At 37.4% G+C, this 18,844-nt stretch overlaps 1 protein-coding gene across 2 annotated transcripts in view; it reads left to right on the top strand.

Annotated features, from left to right (window-relative positions):
- Positions 1–18,844, top strand: part of CEP41 (centrosomal protein 41) — a 35,162-nt gene that overhangs the window by 9,750 nt on the left and 6,568 nt on the right. Inside the window, exons 1-4 of one of the 2 annotated variants that reach the window (XM_079786635.1) lie at positions 7,784–7,894; positions 8,550–8,597; positions 12,689–12,750; positions 13,986–14,055. In XM_079786635.1, the coding sequence (XP_079642761.1) occupies positions 8,558–8,597; positions 12,689–12,750; positions 13,986–14,055 (172 nt within the window). In that variant the 5' untranslated portion in view covers positions 7,784–7,894; positions 8,550–8,557. Of the gene's footprint in view, positions 1–7,783; positions 7,895–8,549; positions 8,598–12,688; positions 12,751–13,985; positions 14,056–18,844 lie in introns of those variants that run through there. The other variant, XM_079786634.1, reaches the window with a different exon arrangement.

The raw sequence follows: 18,844 nt of genomic DNA on the forward strand, positions 1-18,844 counted from the left end.
TATTAGTAGTTTGTTCCTTTTTGTTACTGAGGAGTTATACCGTGGTATACTACAGTATAACCAGTTGCTTGTTGAAGGAGGTTTGGATTGTCTCCACCTTTTGACTATTACAAATAAAGTTGATATACACATTTGTGAACAGATTTTTGTGTGAATATAAGTCTTCATTTCTCTGGAATAAATGCCCAGAAGTACAATTGCTGGGTTGTATGGTAGTTGCAGTTGTGTTTTTTTAAGAAACTGCCAAACTATTTTCCAGAGAGGCTGGGCCATTTTATATTCCCACCAGCAATGTCTGAGTGATCCAGATTCTCCACATCCTTACCAGCATTTACTTGGTTTTTTACTTTAGCCATTCTGATAGATATGCAGGGGCATATCGTTATGGTTGTGATTTGCATTTCCCTAGTAGCTAATGATGTTGGACATCTCTTCATGCGCTGATTTACCATCAGTAAATCTTCTTCAGTGAAACGTCTGTTCCTGGCTTTTGCCTATGTTCTAACTGAATTGTTTGCTTTTTAATTGTTGAGTTTTGCGGGTTCCTTATATATCCTAGTCACCAGTCCTTAGTTGGATACATGCTTTGCAAATACTTTCTCCCCCTCTGTACCCTGTCTCTTCATCCTCAGAGCAGGGTCTTTCACAAAGCACAAGTTTTTAATTTGGGGAAAGTCCAGTTTTAATGTTTCCTTTTTGGGTCATGCTTTGCTGTCAAGTCTAAGAACTTTTTGCCTAGCCTAGATCCCCAAGATCTTCTATTATGCTTTTTTCTAAAAGTTACATAGTTTTAAGTTTTACATTTAAGTCCGTGATACATTTTCAGGTAATTTCTGCGTGAGATATGTGACTTAGAGTGAGATTAACGTTTAGCTATGGATGTTCAGTTGCTCTAGCACCATTTGTTAAAAAGATGACCTTTCCTCCATTGAATTGCATGTTCACCTTTGTCAAAAACCAGTTGGGCATGTTTATATGGATCTATTTCTGAGTTCTCCATTCTATTCCATTGATCTATATGTCTATTCCTCTGCCAGCACCACACAGTCCTGATGACTGTAGCTACATAGTAAATTAGATACTTAAACTTGGTTGCTGATTACTCCCACTGTACTTTTCTTTACAAAATTATTTTAACTATCTTAATTCCTTTGCTTTTCCATGTAAATTTTAGAATAATCTTATTTACACCTACAATAATATTACCAGTACGATGATTTTAATAGTAGTTGCATTAAACCTGTGTATTCATTTGGGGAGAATTGACATCTTGCTATGTTAAGTCTTCCAATTCATTAATATACTATGTCTCTCCATTTATTTACACCTCCTTTGGTTTATTTCATTAGCATTGTATAGTTTTCAGGATATAAATCCTGTACATGGTCTGTTACATTTACACCTAAGTATGTAATATTTTGAACAATTGTAAATGGTCCTATATTTTAAATTCTGGTTTCTAAGTGTTTATTGCTAGTATATAGAAATACAGCTTATTTTTGTATGTTTATTTTGTATCCGGGACCTTGCTAAACTCACTTTTTTTAGGGACAGGAGGCATTTTGGTGTATGTTTTTTTTTTTTTTTGGGGGGGGGGGGGGTCGGGGGAAGGAGAAGGTTGTAGATTCCTTGGGCTTTCCTGTGTAGACAATCATGTCATCTACAAAAAGGAACAGTTTTATTTCTTCCTTTCCAGTCTTTACACTTTTTATTTTCTTTTGTTGCCTTATCACAATAGCTAGAAGTAACAGCACTATGTCACATAAAAGTGAAAAGAGTAAGCATCCTTGTCTTTTCCCAGCCTTAGGGGAAAAGTATTTAGTCTTTCATCATAAGTATAGTGTTAGCTATATTAGGTTAAGGAAATTTCCTCCTATGGATGTTTTTCTGAGAGTTTCTATCATGAATGACTGTTGAATTTTACTAAATGCTTTTACTGCATCAATTAATCATGTGATTTTTTCCCCTTTAACTTGTTAATATAGTGGATTTTCAATATTGTACTAGTTTTGTATCCATGAGATAAACCTCACGTAGTCATGTTGTATAATTCTTTTTCTTTTTAAATCTTTATTGTTGCAAATATTACGTATGTCCCTTTTCTTCCCCCATGGACTCCCTCCAGACCACTCCCACTCCCTATTCCAGACCTTCACCACCCTATTGTCTGTGCCCATGGGTTATGCATAGATGTATACAAGGTCTTTAGTTGATTACCTCTCACCCATCCACCCTCCCCCACCTTCCCTCTGAGATTCTGCACTCTGTTCCATGCTTCCATGTCTTTAGAACCACTCCGTTCATCAGTTCATTTTGTTAATTAGATTCTACATATGAGTGAGATCATGTGATACTTGTCTTTCTCTGACTGACTTATTTCACTCAGTCATACTCTCCAGGTCCCTTCATGCTGTCTCAAAGGGTAAGAGATTCTCTTTTTTACTGCTGCATAGTATTCCATGGTATAAATATACCACAGCTTTTTTACCCACTCGTCCACTGATGGGCACTTGGGCTGTTTCCAGGTCTTAGCTATTGTAAATTGTGCTGCTATGAACATAGGGGTGCATACATTCTTTCTACTGATTTCAGGGAGAGGGAGAGAAGGATAGAAACATCAATGATGAGAAAGAATCATTGATCAGCTGCCTCCTGCACTCCCTGTAATGGGGATCGAGCCGGCAACCCCAGATATGTGCCCTGATCGCAAATCAAACTGTGACTTCATGGTTCATGGATTGACGTTCAACCACTGAGCCACACCAGCCCAACAATATGTGGTCTTTTATACCTGACTGGCTTCACTCAATTAGCATCAGTGTGTCAGGGGTCAGTGTTGTTATAGCATGTGTCAGTGCTTTATTCCTTTCTATTGCCAAATAGTATTTTGTATAGATATTCCACATTTTGTTTATCCACTCATCAGGACATTTGGTTCATTTAGACTTTTTGGCCATAATGCTGCTATGAACATTAGTATACAAGTTTCTGTGTGAACATATGCTTTCAGTTCTCTAGGTTATATACCTAGGAGTTGAATAGTTGGTCGTATGTTACCTCTGTGTTTAATTTTTTTGGGGAACTGCCAAACTGTTTTCCAAAGCAGCTGCAATGCAGGAGGGCTCTGTTTTCTCCACATCCTCAAAAATGTTTTATTGTCCATCATTTTGATCACAGTCATGGTTGTAGGTGTGAAGTGTTATCTCATTGTGGTTTTGATTTGCATTTTCCTAATGACTAATAATATTGAGCACCTTTTTATGTGCTTATTAGCATTTGTAAATCTCCTATGGAAAAGTGGCTATTCAAACCATGGGCCCATTTTTTAAATTGTGGGTTATTTTTCTCTTAATTGTTGAGTTATAAGAGTTATTTTATATTCTCTGGATTCTGGACCCTTATCAGAAATATGATTTGCAACTCTTTTCTCCCTTTTTGTGGGTCATCCAGGGTTTTTGTTGTATTTAGCTGGAGGAGTAGAGAAAAATACATCCACCTCATCTTCCTGTAAGTAAATGTCTCCCAAACTAGTTTTTAATCGCTTTGGAAGGGCCAAAGTGTGCTTCATTGCTTAAAACTCAAAGTTTAGTTTAAACTCAGTGTGGGAGAGTAGTTTTATTCTGGTGTTCAATTTCTTTTGTTGTTTCAAATTAAATTGTTTTAAAGACAAATTAGGGAAAAGATTGTAATTTTTTTCTATGCATTTTTTATGACTTAACCTCCCTGTGCATTCAGTAGAGTGGCCTGTGTATTTATGCCAAGTTATACTTACAGCTCCCTTTAGCCCTCTTGGTAGCCATCAGAGCCTGAGACAGTGCAAACCTGTGTTCTGTCCAGATCTTATCACTTATATGTATGCCATAAGGCGAAAAGGGAGAGGAGACCTGGTTAAGAAAACACAGGAGTGACCTTATAGCCCAAGTGAGAGTGAAGAGTTGCCATCTGCGGTGTGTTTTAAGCTCTGCCATCAGAGCCATAGAAACAGGCACAGAATGAGTGAGCATTTCTCATTTCTAGGCTAAATAGGTAGGTCTTTGATCTTTTCTGACCAAACAATGAGTAATTCAGAGTTAATCACAAGAAATCGAGAATTTCCTGGTATCTCCTATCTTCACCCAAATCATTGGCTACTGAGTTCTTCAAAGACTGATTCCTTCTTCCTTGGTAAAGATTGTTTTTTATGTCTACACTTCTGATTCTACTTCTCTTATAAACTCAAACACCAATGTATAGGCCATGGCTAGGAATGTCAGAATTATTTTGAACTTCAAATATTTCTTTTGTTCCATAGGTGCCTGGGTGTATCTTACCAGCTCCCCAGCATTGCCAGACTGTACCATGAATGGATTATGCTTCTGATGAAATCCCTGGCGGCGTTTTGTTCAGTTTCCACTGCAGGGTTCTCGTTTATTCTCAAGCACCCTCTCTGTGTTTCTGTTCTGCAGCACCGCAGGCTGATTGAGGAACACTTTCCAAACCACGGGGCTCCCCCTTTGTTAGTCTCCTACCCTCTTTCATTGCTTGTATTATCCCCTCATTTCACTCCATTTTCAGTCTAATTTCCAATTTCTTTAGCTCTCTCAAATTCTGTAGCCTTCTCCACTCAGTGTTTTCTAGCCTTATTTTTTTTTATTCACCTTACTTTTATTATCTCTGCACAAACTAGTATTTTCTTTTTTCTTTAGTCTTTACTTTTCCTGAATTTTTGCTAATAACCTTGATCTGTAGCAGTCAAACTCATTACAGTCTAGGTACTCTTCATCTTTTTCAGTATTTAATTCTTTTTCTTATGTCAAAGGAAGAAATGTATGTGAAAGCCTTTTACAAACCAGAAAGCACTATACACTCGTATAACTTATTGAGATTAACAAAGGACCACTGTGCCTCTTTCACGCTTTCTGCTCCTTCTGAGCCAAAAGAACTTCTCCATAGAGGAGGGGAATATTGAAGAAAAATAAAGCAATGGAGTTGTCTCTTAGCAACCGGGTCTGCCTTATAAATCTTACTTTAGATTACTGCTGCTCAAAATCACTTGCTTTTCTTACGGGCTTAGTGCAAATAACGTTATTAAATTATCAGAAAAGAAAGAAAAAAATATACTGAATGAGTCACTTAGTTCATCGACTCTGCTCTATCTTTGCATAACACTATTGATATAATATAGTTGGGTTGTCTCTTTCTCTTGGTTCAAATTGAAAAAGTTTATAAATAAATCTTTTGTTGCAACTTAAGTTGTAAACTAAGTAGAAACTAAATACCACCTTATACATTTCTAGGTTACCTGACTCCTGAAACAATATGGGATGTATAGGTAGTATTTAACGGATACTGCATATAAATCAGGTTGTACATTAAAAGAAAAGCGGGTGTACAAAACTCAAACCAGATTGTGGTATGAGTGTTTGCATTATGGAAATAACTCGTGAGGATTCTTCAGATATCTTTTAGTGCCTCCTATGCTAGACAGTGGAAGAGAGAGATATTTTCTTCGTGTGTGTGTGTGTGTGTGTGTGTGTGTGTGTGTGTGTGTGTGTGTATGTGTGTAAATAGCCCTTGGCTTTCCCAATAGTAAGGTAGATAAACTTGCACACAAATAAGGCAGTGAAATGATAAATGCCTGTGAGTGTGAAGCCAAGCGCAGAGGATGGAAAGGTCCCTCCCAGCTGGTGAGCTATTATGATTACATGGACAAGGTGACATGTTCAAGAATCCAAGACTAGCAGAGATTTTGTCAAGTTTGGTAATTAAGGCAAGATTGAAGTGTAGGTAAGATATTGGTGCCTTCAACACTAGAGCAAGGAGTTTAAATTTTAGCCAGTAAGCAATGGGGAGCCACTGACTTTTTTTTTTTTTTTTTTAAATCAAAATCTTGTCTAGGAAAATTTATCGTGCAATAATTGTAATTTTAATTCTTTTAAAAACTGGTTTGTTGATATTCCTTTAGGCTCCTTACTCTTGTATAAAACAAAGATGTTTACAAGTTAATCAATTATAGAATTGTTTTATTTGTAGTCTCTTTAAAAGGTAGTCAGAAAACTATTTTCAGATGAAATCAGATCTGGTAAGATAAGCTAATTAGTTAGACTTTATACGAAGAGGGGTGGAATACTACTTTTCATACCTTCTAAAGTCGCTGTTAGGGAACCTTGTGTCATTAGTCAGCCATCCTGCTGTCTCATTTCTCCAACTGGGACAATGCAGAAATCCACCATTTTCTTTTTTTCTTCCTTTGTGGATAGAATGAATATCTTTAGTGAAAACAGCTTTTTATCAATGGCCCTCTTAGATTTGTTCTTAATTTTGCCAAACATTTGTTTACCTGAGCAAAAGACTTTGTTTCCCTGCCTTTTCCTTTAGTGGGAAAAACAAACAGTGGGAGTGACAGCTTGTTGTGAGGCACTGCTGGTACAAAGATGAATTGCTGTGTAAATACTCTGAAAATGTTGATAATTGACTGTTAGTGAAAATGCAATGTGGTCTTTTGTTTTGTTTTGTTTGTTAATCCTCACCCGAGGATATTTTTCCATGGATTTTTAGAAAGAGCGGAAGGGAGGGGGAGAGGCAGAGAGAGAAACATTGATGTGAGAGAGACAATAGATTGGTTGCCTCCCGCATGTGCCCCGATGGAGCCTGCAACCCAGGTATGTGCCTGTGACCGGAATCGAACCCGAGACCCTTCAGCCCACGGGCCGACACTCTATCCAAATCAGCTAGGGCATGAAATGCAATGTTTTAATAATAAAGACTATACAATAAGGTTGGCTGTTATTTTCCATGCATAGTATGCCCTGGGGGATTTAGAACATAAAATGCTTCCCACCTGCTTCTGTTAAGGAAGTAACACTTCCTACATATTTACCTCACAGTTAAATCGTGTTTTTAAAACATTACAACTAGAGAAGCCATGTGTTTTTGTGAGCCATGTTAGAGTCACAAAGGACTACTCTGTTAATCTAGTCATTCACTTGCTGTGTCAGGACAAGCCAGGACTCTCCCTTTGTGCCTTGGTATTCTGCTGAGACCGTCTGAAGCTGCCCTGGCCGAAAGAACCCTGCATGCCAGCAACATGCAACTGCCAGGGACTTGGGGACATAGAACCAAAGCTGTTCTGTAAAACAGTTTAAGAATAAGACTGTGGGGTGCTGAGCGGCACACGGTGTGCCCTGTCTTCTCCCCCCACTGCATTGACCACACCGCTCCCACTGGAGTTCAGAGTTGCAGGGAGAGGGAGGATAATGTCTGGGAAGAATCATGGTTTCCACTCTGGAAATCTGGTCACGTCTCGAGTCAGTTCCAGCCTGAAGAACCTAGAAAAGATCCTATTTGATTCTAATCCTGCTCTTTGGTGCTATGCAGGTCTCTTCTGCGTCTCTTGAGAAGGCGCAGGCAATTCTGTCTCTGAACTTTGGGAGGAGAGACACCGGCTCTAAGGCTGCACACCGAGTCCAGATCCCAGAGAGTGTGTGTCTTCAGATGAGAAAGAAATGTAGCTCAGTGGACTTCAGTTCCATGATGAATAATAACAAATGACATAAGTTATTTTTGAAAATGAATTTTGGGTTTCAGAGCAAGACTTTTCTTTCTCTGCTTCTGACTTAAACATGAAGAAAAATTCAGAATACTCCTTAAAAACAGTAGTTCTTGCCATTAATTGAAAAGCATTTTGTTATCTCAAGTTGGGCTCCTCTCAAGGTCTAAAAGTTAGGAGCACAATTTTAGAAATAAGAAATTATTTTGCATGTTTTTCCCTCTTTGCTATACCTTTTAGGTGCCAGCTAGAGCTTGCTCTATTGACTTGAAGCAAATGAAAGCATGTCCAGTGAAAATCACCTCTGCCTTGAGAACCAGACTGTAGTTCATTCAGAAACCAGAATGATCCTGGCCCAGTTTTAATGTACGAAAACGCTCCAACCCACCTTGGCTGGAACTTAGTATTGTAGAACCAGGCTATAAAACATGAGGGCTGGGGACTCTCCACACTGTGGGAATCTGCTGTTATTTCTCAGCAAATCAAATCCACCGTGAATTCCAGTGTACAGACTGTGTGGTCTCGTTCAGGCTGCAACATCAGCATGAATAGGGGAAGGCCAAGTTTAGGAAAGAGGGAAACCACAAGACTTAAGTGGAGAGGAAAGGGTTGCTTGGGTAGCCACAACGGCGCATTTTAGACATTTGAAGATCATTGCCTCTCTTTCTCCTTCTTTCTCCCACATAAAGATTATGGAAGGAATAAAGGGAGGAAAGCCTTGACTCGAAAAGGAAAAAAATTACATCAAATTATCATCTTTACTACCTGGGACTTCTTAATGTGTATCGGGTGTGCTCCCCAACTTAACACATTTGACCAAACATTTCCCATGATTCATCATCTTTTAATGACACTGTATAATCCAAAAAAGATTATTACTATGTGTGGCCCATTTGCCTCCTGTAATTCTGTAAGAACAGATAGGAAGGCTTAGGGAATACTCGTACTCCATTTTGTTTTCACAGTGTTATTGATTTCCTTCCATTAAAAACATATCTAAAATCTTTATTCTCTTTTTTAGGTAACAGTATGACTAAATACATTGAGAAGCTAGAAGAGATCAAAAAAAGTAAGTAGCACTATTGATGGGCTGGCATAATGGAACCCTGTGGTAGCTCTATCAGTTGGTTATTAACAGTCCTAATCATACTCTAGAACTGGCACACACGGAGAGCTATGGGAGTCCACTGGCAGGTGGCTGGAGAGATGTGGGAAACACGTTACCTTCCTGGTTAGCTGCTAGGATTGTGGCTTGTGGGTCGAGTTGTGCCTGACTTAGATCTCAGAGGAGATGTTACTGTGGGAACGTAGAGTGAGCAGTGAGAACCTGCGCTTTAGTTTCATTGTTCTACAGTCTTCTTAGCCTTTTTCAAGGTACTTAATCTTTCCTACTTTCTCTATACCTGAGATAGGAGTAATAATATCTTATTTCATAACATTCTTTTGAGTATAAATTAGTACTCATGAAAGCCTTAGAGATGAGAAAGAGCTTATTCTTAAAGCGATGTTATACATTATAAATTCATTGTAGTCTGCTTTCTTTTAATTAAAAATCATATTTCATGCACATTCTTTTTAAAAACTAATCTTCTGCAAAGATATGCCACTCGTCACTGAGTGTATTGCTCTTGTACAAAATCATGATTTTTCAGTCTGTGTTCAAAACAGATGTAAAATGTACACATCAAGGCCAGACTTAAAGAAGAAGCCGAAACATCTACCTCCTCAGACGGATTTGCGCCTATCTTCAGTGCAACACAGTGCGAGGGGAGTATTTAGCTAATGCGAGGAAAGAGGGACTCACTCAGATAACAGTTCAGAAGTTGGCTCTGGTAATATACATCTTCTGGGAAGAGATTACTACAAATCCAGAATTCAGAGAACTTTGTTTTCACACAGCAGGCCTTTTAATTTAAATGATAATGTTTCTGTTCCTTTTGAATTGCTGAGAAACCCCAGATAATAGATGTGGACTCTGGAGCAGCTTTCTGCTGACTCTGCCGTTTGCCTCAGTGAGCTATAGGACTAATGCTGGAGACATCGGTTTTCTAATGTGTCATGTCACAGTAGCCTTTTCTTTTCTTCTTATATATTCTATATTATATTTTACACATTATATCGCACTTTATATTGTATAAGTGTGTATTTTAAGGATATATTAACATTTTAAGTGAAGGAAAAAATCTTGTTTACTCACCTGGGCTGCATTATTGTCGCCCTTAGTTCATCCATGGCAGGAAAATCCAGCTGGTCTGCTTCGAATTCGGAGGGTAGTCCCTTTCACCTCCGATCCATTTGTAGCTGAGCATAAAAGCTCACATGTCCACACCAAAATGTGGCCCCTCAAAATGTCGTGTTCCACCCAGGTTGCGGAAACCCTGTTTAAAACACTTCTTAAAAGCACAATGTGGTCTCTTGAATATCTAAACTTTAAATGGAGCTTTTCTCCCCAAAGAAATACCTCTGGAATGGAGTCCTTGAAAATGCTTTTCTCTTTAGAAGTTGTGGGCTTCCTTTTAGTAAGACAGGAGGTTCCTCTCACCTGGTTTCACACACTTTGTGCTGATTCCCTGACTAGAATTACTTCAGATTCTGGTTTGGGATCTACATTTTGGACGATATTTCCTTCTCTTATCCCATTTTCTGTGGTAGGTGTTCTTTTGGGTCAAAGGGAGGAGAATATTGCCTTGTTTCATGACACCCTAGACTCATCACTTTTCTCGGATTACCTCAGATGCCATGTCTTTCTGTGAAATCACAAACCTCGTTCTGTTACTTCCTTTGATTTGTCTTCCACTGTGAGCCCAACTTCCCTTTGCTAATAACGTGTTTTAACAAAACCCTGAAAACTCAGAATTCCTTTGTAATCTGAATATTCTTTCAACTCTGCCTGGGGAGAACAGACACTCTGTGTCTATTGACCACTTACAAAGCGTATTCTTGGCTTCTGGTGGTTAGATGACACTAGTTGGACCCGGTGTGAAACATCCTAGATAGTTAGGTCTCTGTCCTTCCAGTAACTCGAGAGAGACAGGCTGAGCCTCCAGACTTACTGGAGAAGCAAAACTTGATAGCATATCTGAAACGCGGGTTAATTGTCTCCATCACGGAGTTGGGAGAAGCTACCAGTAGCAGAAGCTCCATTCTTAAAGCTCTGTTCGCCCTTGCAAGGACAGACTGACAGAGCTTTCCAAGCCATCCTTTTTATAAACTTTAAAACTTACTGTACAGCGTCTAGTTTGATCTTTTTATCTCTGAGTAATAATGTCAGAAAGTCCTAGTGATGGCTGCCCTTCTAAACCAGAACCAGGTATGTAGAGTTGAGGCTCAAATGTGCAGTGGGATTTCTCGTGCTTGCGAGAGGACACTAGAAATGTCAATCATTAGAATACAGCTGAACCGGTTTTTTTGTTTGAGGTATTCCTACTTAGTTAAAGGGGATTTTAATGTACTTAGAATGTGAAGAATTGGAGAAGTATTTCAAACTATGTAACTATACAAAAAGAATATCGGTAGATAAATGGCACAGTGCAAACTACTTGAAAGCGGTTGACTGTTTTCATTGTCTGATTTATCACCATTTTGATTTAAATAAGTGACTTTTGGTGGACGGGTTGGTGGCGATTCAGTTGCACTTGTTATTGCTTGTGGTCAGCCTGTTTGGGTCTACATCCTGGTGGGTCTTAGAAGCTGGTTTGCATCTAGGTTTGTTACCTTGTATCCAGAAGAAGCTGTTCTAAGAATTTTCTAGAAATAATGGTCAGTTATTAGCCAAATCTCTATCTTTAAGACATTTCAGAACAGAAAAGCTTTAATTCCCTGTAAGACAAGAATCTCATGTAGTTTTTAAGGTAATAGTTCCTGACTCTGAGTCATAAGGTGTTTGGTAAATCAAGCAAACATTATCCTCCAAAATAACTATCCAGTCTGTGCTGGTTTTTTGGAAAATTCATAGAAATGATTAGTACACCAGGTAAACAGTCTTAAATATCTTAATCCTTTCCTTTGTTGCTAGGAGTCTTGGCTTATGAGACTTTGTGCTATGAAGGCCACGGTAATTATCCAGCTAACTGACCTTTAGTAATTCTGAAGTAATGACACAGTCTTTAAGGAGCCCTGGGCTCCAATAAAAACACCTAAAAGAGGAGAGGAGTAAAGGGTAAGAGTGGGAGGGAGTTCAATGCTGAAAACTTCAGAATTGGCAGTCATTTTCAGAAAAGTTTAAGGAAGCTAACTGTTAACATGCCTCAATGGGGCAGAGATTAGATAAAGTGATATTGGCTAAAAATTTTTAAAAACTGTTTAATGTAATACATAGGATTATTATCACAATTCCAGGAGTACCCTCATTGGAGGAGTTATGTCTCAGAACTGTAAAGATAGCACTGAATACATGTTGATGTTTTAGGTTGATTTTTACTTTAATTGTAAAAAGCACATACCATAAAATTTACTCTTAGCCATTGTAAGTGTACAGTTCAGTAGTGTTAAGTATGTTCACTTTGTTGTACAGTAGATCTCCAGAACTTTTTCATCTTGCAAACCTGAACAGGTTGCTTTTTATTGAAGTGGAGTTGAAGAGAAACTGACACAAAAGATGGTCAGCATCAGTCAGGACTTTGTGCTCAGCATTGTGCCCGGGGTCGGGGAGGAAGTGTGTCCTGGGTCTCTAGCATAGTTTGTAACCTCAGGAATGTAACTGTCCTCTTTTTAGGGCAGGGTTTGACCTGGGGCCACTCAGCTTAAGGGTCTCTGTCCTTGTTTATAAAATGTAGATTTGTTTCCCTTTATTCTGAAAATAGTTTAAAGCAGTTTCCAAAAATGAGGTACAATATGGCCAAAGTAGAGATAGCATGGTAAGAGAAAAATGGTAGACTAATGAAATAAAGGCAAGGGATAAAGTCTCTAGACACAAAGAGGTGGCTATTCAATTATAGGCTTTCTACTAGCCCAAGCAAAGGGGGTGGGAGGGGGGGGAGATGAAAAAATTATATAATACCGACCACTTTTAATTTTGAGGATATCATGAGGATTCAATGAGGTAAGGTATGTAAAAGCACATAAATAACTTGAGAAATATACCATATAACTTGGTGATTAGAAAGAATGAATACCTCTGAGAAAGCAAAATAAACCTAGAAAAATATTTGTGCTTTTCAGATTACAGATACAAAAAAGATGAGCTTTTCAAGAGACTAAAAGTTACCACCTTTGCCCAGCTGGTAAGTTTAATGATCCTCCCTTGGAGTAAAACTTGTCTAATTTGTGCTGCTTTATGTGAGTATCTCTAAATTTGATTCTAGGTAATATTTGCAGTGGGTTTCTTCTGATTATTTATATTTTACCTGTGAGAGAATTAATCGGTGTATGATGTGTGTATTCATTGGAGGACAGGGTGAAATTTTTCTCTGTTCTTTGATAAGAATTTTATAAAGCAAAATGTGCATACTACTTTTAAATCATCAAATTTGTGGTTTAGGTTTTGGTTTTTTCCTTGTCCATTTAATTTAATATTTAGAATCTAGGATTCTGGACTCGGGATTGTTTGGACATTTTTCTCTGTGTAAACCAGGTGATCGCCCTCCGATGACTGAGTTCTTTTTACAAGCCTTTCTTGGGTTATTTTGTTACTTTGGGAAAGTCACTTTCTCCTTTCATTTGAAAATTATGGACCACGTGTCTCTCTGGTACCCAAACAAGAGTTCCATTGATGTAACTCAAGATGGATCTTGGGTCTTATGAGCTAAATTTTAAAAACTGCTTCAAAATCTATATGTAAGGCCCTAGCCAGTTTGGCTCAGTGGATAGAGCCTGTGGACTGAAGGGTCCCGAGTTGGCAACCAATCGAGGTGTGTCTCTGTCTGTCTCCCTCTCCCTTCCACTCTCTCTAAATAAAATAAAATAAAATAAAATAAAATCAATGGAAAAATATCCTCAGGTGAGGATTAAAAAAAAAATCTATATAGGTATACAATGTTATCATCAATGTACTCATAATTACATTTATTTCTTCCTTGCATGAAGAATTGCTGATACAATTTGTTATTATAAGTATTGCATTTTTAAGAAATAACATGTTAAAGTATAACATGTAATACTTTCAACAGTAACGATTTTTTTAAAAAAAAGTAATAACATGTTATGTTGGGACTAGAATATATATGGGCGCAGTTTTAGACTCAATTCATATTTCTTGTTCTAAATTATCCTTTTGGCCTTTTAAGTTTATTGTGCAATGTCTTAAATGAACCTTTTTATTCTGGAATGGTCATCTTCAGTGTAATGACCACTCCCGGAGTAAGAAGACCTGAGATTTAGTCTCTAGTTGAGGACACTGACAGTTTCTTAAAACAAGAGATCTTTGATGTCCCCTGTCTTTTGTAAAAGACAGGCTTGCCTCTGTTTAAAGACAAACAAACATAGACACATCTCCACATTTCATTCCTTTTTCTCTCAGGTCATCCAGGTTGCTTCCTTGTCAGATCAAACACTGGAAGTGACAGCTGAGGAGATTCAAAGACTAGAAGGTAATGAGAATTGAGGCTGCGGGACAGTAACGGATTGACCGTTTGACGGAAGCGCTCGCCCTCTGTGGGGGCGTTTGCAGCGACTTGGGACTTTGATGTACCTGTTTGTAATTAGATTGTTGCTCTCTGAGAAATGCTATCTGCTGCTTTGTTAATTCTTCTTTTTTTTAAAAAAAAAAAAAAAAGCCATGTGGTTTTCTGGCTCTAGCATTTGTAGTTTTAAATGTTTTAGATGTGTTTGATATACTAATTACTTTTTTTCCCAACAAATATTTTTAGTGTTTTCTATGTATGTGCATGCCACAGAATTAGGTGCTATGAGACTACAAAGATGAATAAAACCCAGCTCTACATACGTGGAGTTTGTAATCACGCGTGCACATGTGTTTGCATGTTGGGTGAGGAGAATGATAGCAGAAACACGAAATCACTAACACGGCAGAAATTAGTACTGGAGCACTGAAAGGAAGCTGTCAGTTGTTGAATTCATGTATATTGCTGGGTACTTCACCTGAGTTTTCTTATTTAATTTTTGCAGAAACTCTAGAAAGAAGGTACTCTTTACAGGTGAGAAGCCCAAGCCCAGAGGTGCAGTGACTTGCTGAAGGTGATACAGCCAGTGAGGACACAACTCTGTGCGTCTCCCGTGGCAGCCTGTGTCTGCTGGGGAGTGCCGGGGGAGGGAAGGTATTTTCCAGTTAGAAAACAGGTAGACTTTCTTAAGGCTTCTGAACCAGACCTCCCAGGTGAGGCTGTTGCTGGCTGAGGAGAGGCACCGAGGAGAAAAGGCTGAGCACAGGCAGGGAGAAGAGAGAACTCCGGCGTGCCGGGGGAATCACGTAATCCAGTCTGGCTGTGGTCTGAGGGAGGAATAGGTGCCCGGTAGGAGATAAGACCAGAAAGATAGGTAGGCTCCAGATTTCCTTTCTTAAATGCCCAGTCGAAATAAAACCTCTTCGTTGTACTCTCATGAAAGGCATACACAGAGCTAAGGTCTTTATTTTATCCTGAAGCACTCACCAATCAATGTGTGGCTGTTTATTGACGGAGAATGTGTTTTGTTAAGGTTGATGTAGGCCAGGAATTTGACTTCTGATTTCAAGACAAGTTTCTCAGGAAGTCTGAACACTGGATTTGTGCAACTCAACTGTCATTTCCCTGGGCTTGTTTTTGTTAGCGAGGATAAAGGGAATCTGAAAAAGCCAGGAATTTATCTTTGACAGATGCCTCTCACACAGCAGAGAAAGAAGGGCTCTTTGTAATAGAGATAATTGAGTCTCCTCATACAAATACACCCAATTTTAACCTGGTTATATAAGTACCTGGATTGGGTCTTTTAATTCATTATAGAGATTGCAGCACCAGGACATATGGGCTCATGCAATTTTCTCTTCTGAGATGAATTTGCACAGCAAAATAGGCTCTTGTAAAATAGGACACCATAATGTGTGAGTAATATTAGTGTTTTTCTAGTGCTCTACACAGAATAATAACTCACTCAGGAATGCCTGTAGGACAGATTGTATCTGTTTGCATATTGACTATCTTTGAAGGATTACAAAATCTCCTTTTGTAATGTTTATTTTTTCCCTGACTTAAAAGTATATTTTTAGAAAATTAGAAAACTGCAAAAAATATATAAAGAAAATTAAAATAACTAATAATCCCTGTTTTAAATTTTGTTGTCTATTGTCCCCCCTATCTAACTCCCACCCAAATCCATACTCTTTGTATATAGTTTTGTATTATGCTGTTTCCAGTTAACATTTTGTCATGCAGACTTTCCTGTGTCATTAAATAGACTCACAGAGCTTCAGTGTAAAGGTCGTGTGGTCAGATAATGCCAACCCTTTGGACATACCATAATTTATTTAATTATTTCCCTATTCCTGGGGCACTACAGTTTTTCTAATTTTTCACTTTTATAAAATAACGCTGCCGTGTAAATACGTAAGTGCTTGTGTGGTTCTGATTATTTCCTGGAGACAAATCGCTGCAGATGGACAAAGGGTAGAACTGTTTTAGAGGCACTCAATGCTGATTCCACAGCCTCTCCTGAAGGTTCTACCTCTGCATCCCACCGAGTGCACGAGAAGGCATGTTTCTACCCATCCTAGCCAGTGCTGACATGGTTTTATTTTGAATGTCTCTGATAGTGACAGTGAGCTCTGTGTGTGTGTGTGTGTGTGTGTGTGTGTGTGTGTGTGTGTGTGCGTGTGTGTGTGTGTGTGTGTGTGTGTGTTGGTCATACGTATTTCTTTCGAGGATGTTACAGGTCCTTTCCCATTTTTTTCTAATGGAATGTTCACCTTTTACTTACTGATTTATGAAAGCGTTACATAATTATGATATCTTTTTACTTTGGAAACCAATACAGCCTCGGAAATAAAGGAGAAAAATCTTTACTTGATGATTTGGAACAATTTCCAAGCTATATTATTAAGTAAAAATAAAACAACAAAACAAAAGCCAAAGTGTAGAGCAGTATGAATCATGTTCTCCTGGACATGTAAAAAGGGGAGGAAATAAAATATATGCAGAAGTGTGTAGTTGTTTTATTTCTGGAAGGAGACATAACTATGTGAAGCTGGTTCCCTTGGGGGAGGAGGCCCGAGGGCCGTGCGTCTGGAATCGGAAGAAGGCTTCCTTTCCACATAAATTTATGTTGTTTGCATTTTTACCTTATACACATGATCCTTTTTTCAATTAAAGAGCTAGTTAATTTTTTTTAAACTCGGTAAATTAAGTATATGAACCTTTTCTCATCCATATATGTTACAGGTATTTTTTCCTAATTTGTTATTCACCTTTTAATTTTCTTTGTGTTGGTTTTGACATATATGAGATTTGCATGTTTGCATGATTAAATCAGCCTTTCATGTTATGTTTTGTTTTATTGCTTTAGATTCATAAATTCTAAAATAAGATAAATTATTTACCTCTATTTTCTTCTGTCAGCTTGCTTGTTATTTATGTTTTTGTTTTAATATCAATCTATCTGTTACATATATAGGGTGTCCCAAAAAAAGTGTATGCACACTTTACCAGCTGATAATCACTTAATTTTCACTCCTTTTCAAGTTTAACTGATTTGAAATAATGGGTGAAGCCAGACTAAGCTTTGAACAAAGAAAATGTATCCTAAAGTGCCACTAGACTTTTTTTATGAGGATACATAAAAGAAAGTTTACGGCACAAAGCCGGCAATAGTCAACAAATTGAGAGCACACAAATACTGAACAAAATGATTCTTAATATTTGTGATTTCATTGTTTTACATTATCAGCGGTGCCTGGACCAGAACAGTCATCAGTTTGAAAACAGGCATTGACACACAAAAAATTATTCATTTCTGTAGATTCTTTTAAATTTTTTTAATGAACTGTATGTTAATAAACACTGAATTTATGATCATTCAAAGTGTGTATACCTTTTTTGGGGGGACACCCTGTATATGATGTGAGAGGTTAGCTAAAGTTGATTTTTCTAGATAGTTGACAGCTGTTGAAATCATCTGTCAACTATCTAGAAAAATAGTTCTCCTTTATCAACTGATCTGTGATGCCACCTTGAACATATATTAGCTTCTTATATATTTTCTAGGATTTGTTTCTGTGTTCTCTATTGTATTCTGTTGTTCTGGTTGTACTTCAGCGTTGCTTTTATCATTTACCTTTTCAATATATGTTACTATTTGATGAGTCAGGTTCTCTAAATTTTTACATATGCATGTATAATTTTTTTTGTTCTTCTTATATTTAAAATCCTTTTAAACTTTTTTTTTTATCCTATTGGGATTTGTATTAAGGCTAAAAAATAAATCCAGAAAGGATTAAATCATTTAACTTTTAGTCACCCAGTCAGGACTATTCAATGTATGCCACTCTCTTCATTCAGGTTAATGTCCCTAAGTAAATTTTTATAAGACCTATAAAGGATTTACAAGTTTTTACTGGACCTTTACATTTCTAATTAGGTTTATTTTGTAGGCGAGTATATTGTATATCTGTAATTGTTACTGTAAATGAGATCTTCATATTATTTTCTAATTGGTATATAGGAAAAATATTTTGTTAGAATTTATATTTTTATCTAACCACCTATTTATTTTCCTTATTCTTATAGGAGTCTCTTGAAGTTGCTCTGTATATTTTATCATATCCAAATTAAGATCTCATTTCTTCTCTAATTATACTGGTTAGAACAGTAAATTCTCAGACTTTTTGGTAATAATCTCCCTCCACATTATAACAATTATTGAGAACCTCAAAAAGTTTTGGTTTATGTAAATTATACCTATTAATGTTTAGCGTATTAAAATTTTAAGCATAACTTAAAAATATTTACTCACTATTTCACCCATTACAAACCTAAGTAAGATATTTTTATGCAAAATAGTTATATTTCTAAAACAAAAAATTTTCTGAGAATGGAATTATTTCCTTTTTGGGGGTAAATCTCATTAATGTCTGATTTAATAGAAAACAGGTGATTCTCCTATCTTCTGTATTCAATGTGTTGCAATATGCTATTTGGGTTGAAGCATCTGAAGAAAACCTGGCCTCACACAGACCTGCAGATATAAAAGGGTAGAGTGTTTTAATAGCCCTTTCTGTTATTGTTGGTATTTTTCTTTGATACAACACCAAAACAACAACTGATAGTTTCCTAAAGGTTCGTTGTAACGTAGAATCTGAAACCATATTAATGAATTTTTCACACCCTGTTACATTAAAAGCCATCGGTCTGTCTTGCGCTTTGAATGCATCTTTTATCCGTGTATGATTTT

The sequence above is a fragment of the Cnephaeus nilssonii genome (assembly GCF_951640355.1).
Source record: "Cnephaeus nilssonii genome assembly, chromosome: 12".
In the NCBI taxonomy this organism is placed as follows: Eukaryota; Metazoa; Chordata; class Mammalia; order Chiroptera; family Vespertilionidae; genus Cnephaeus; species Cnephaeus nilssonii.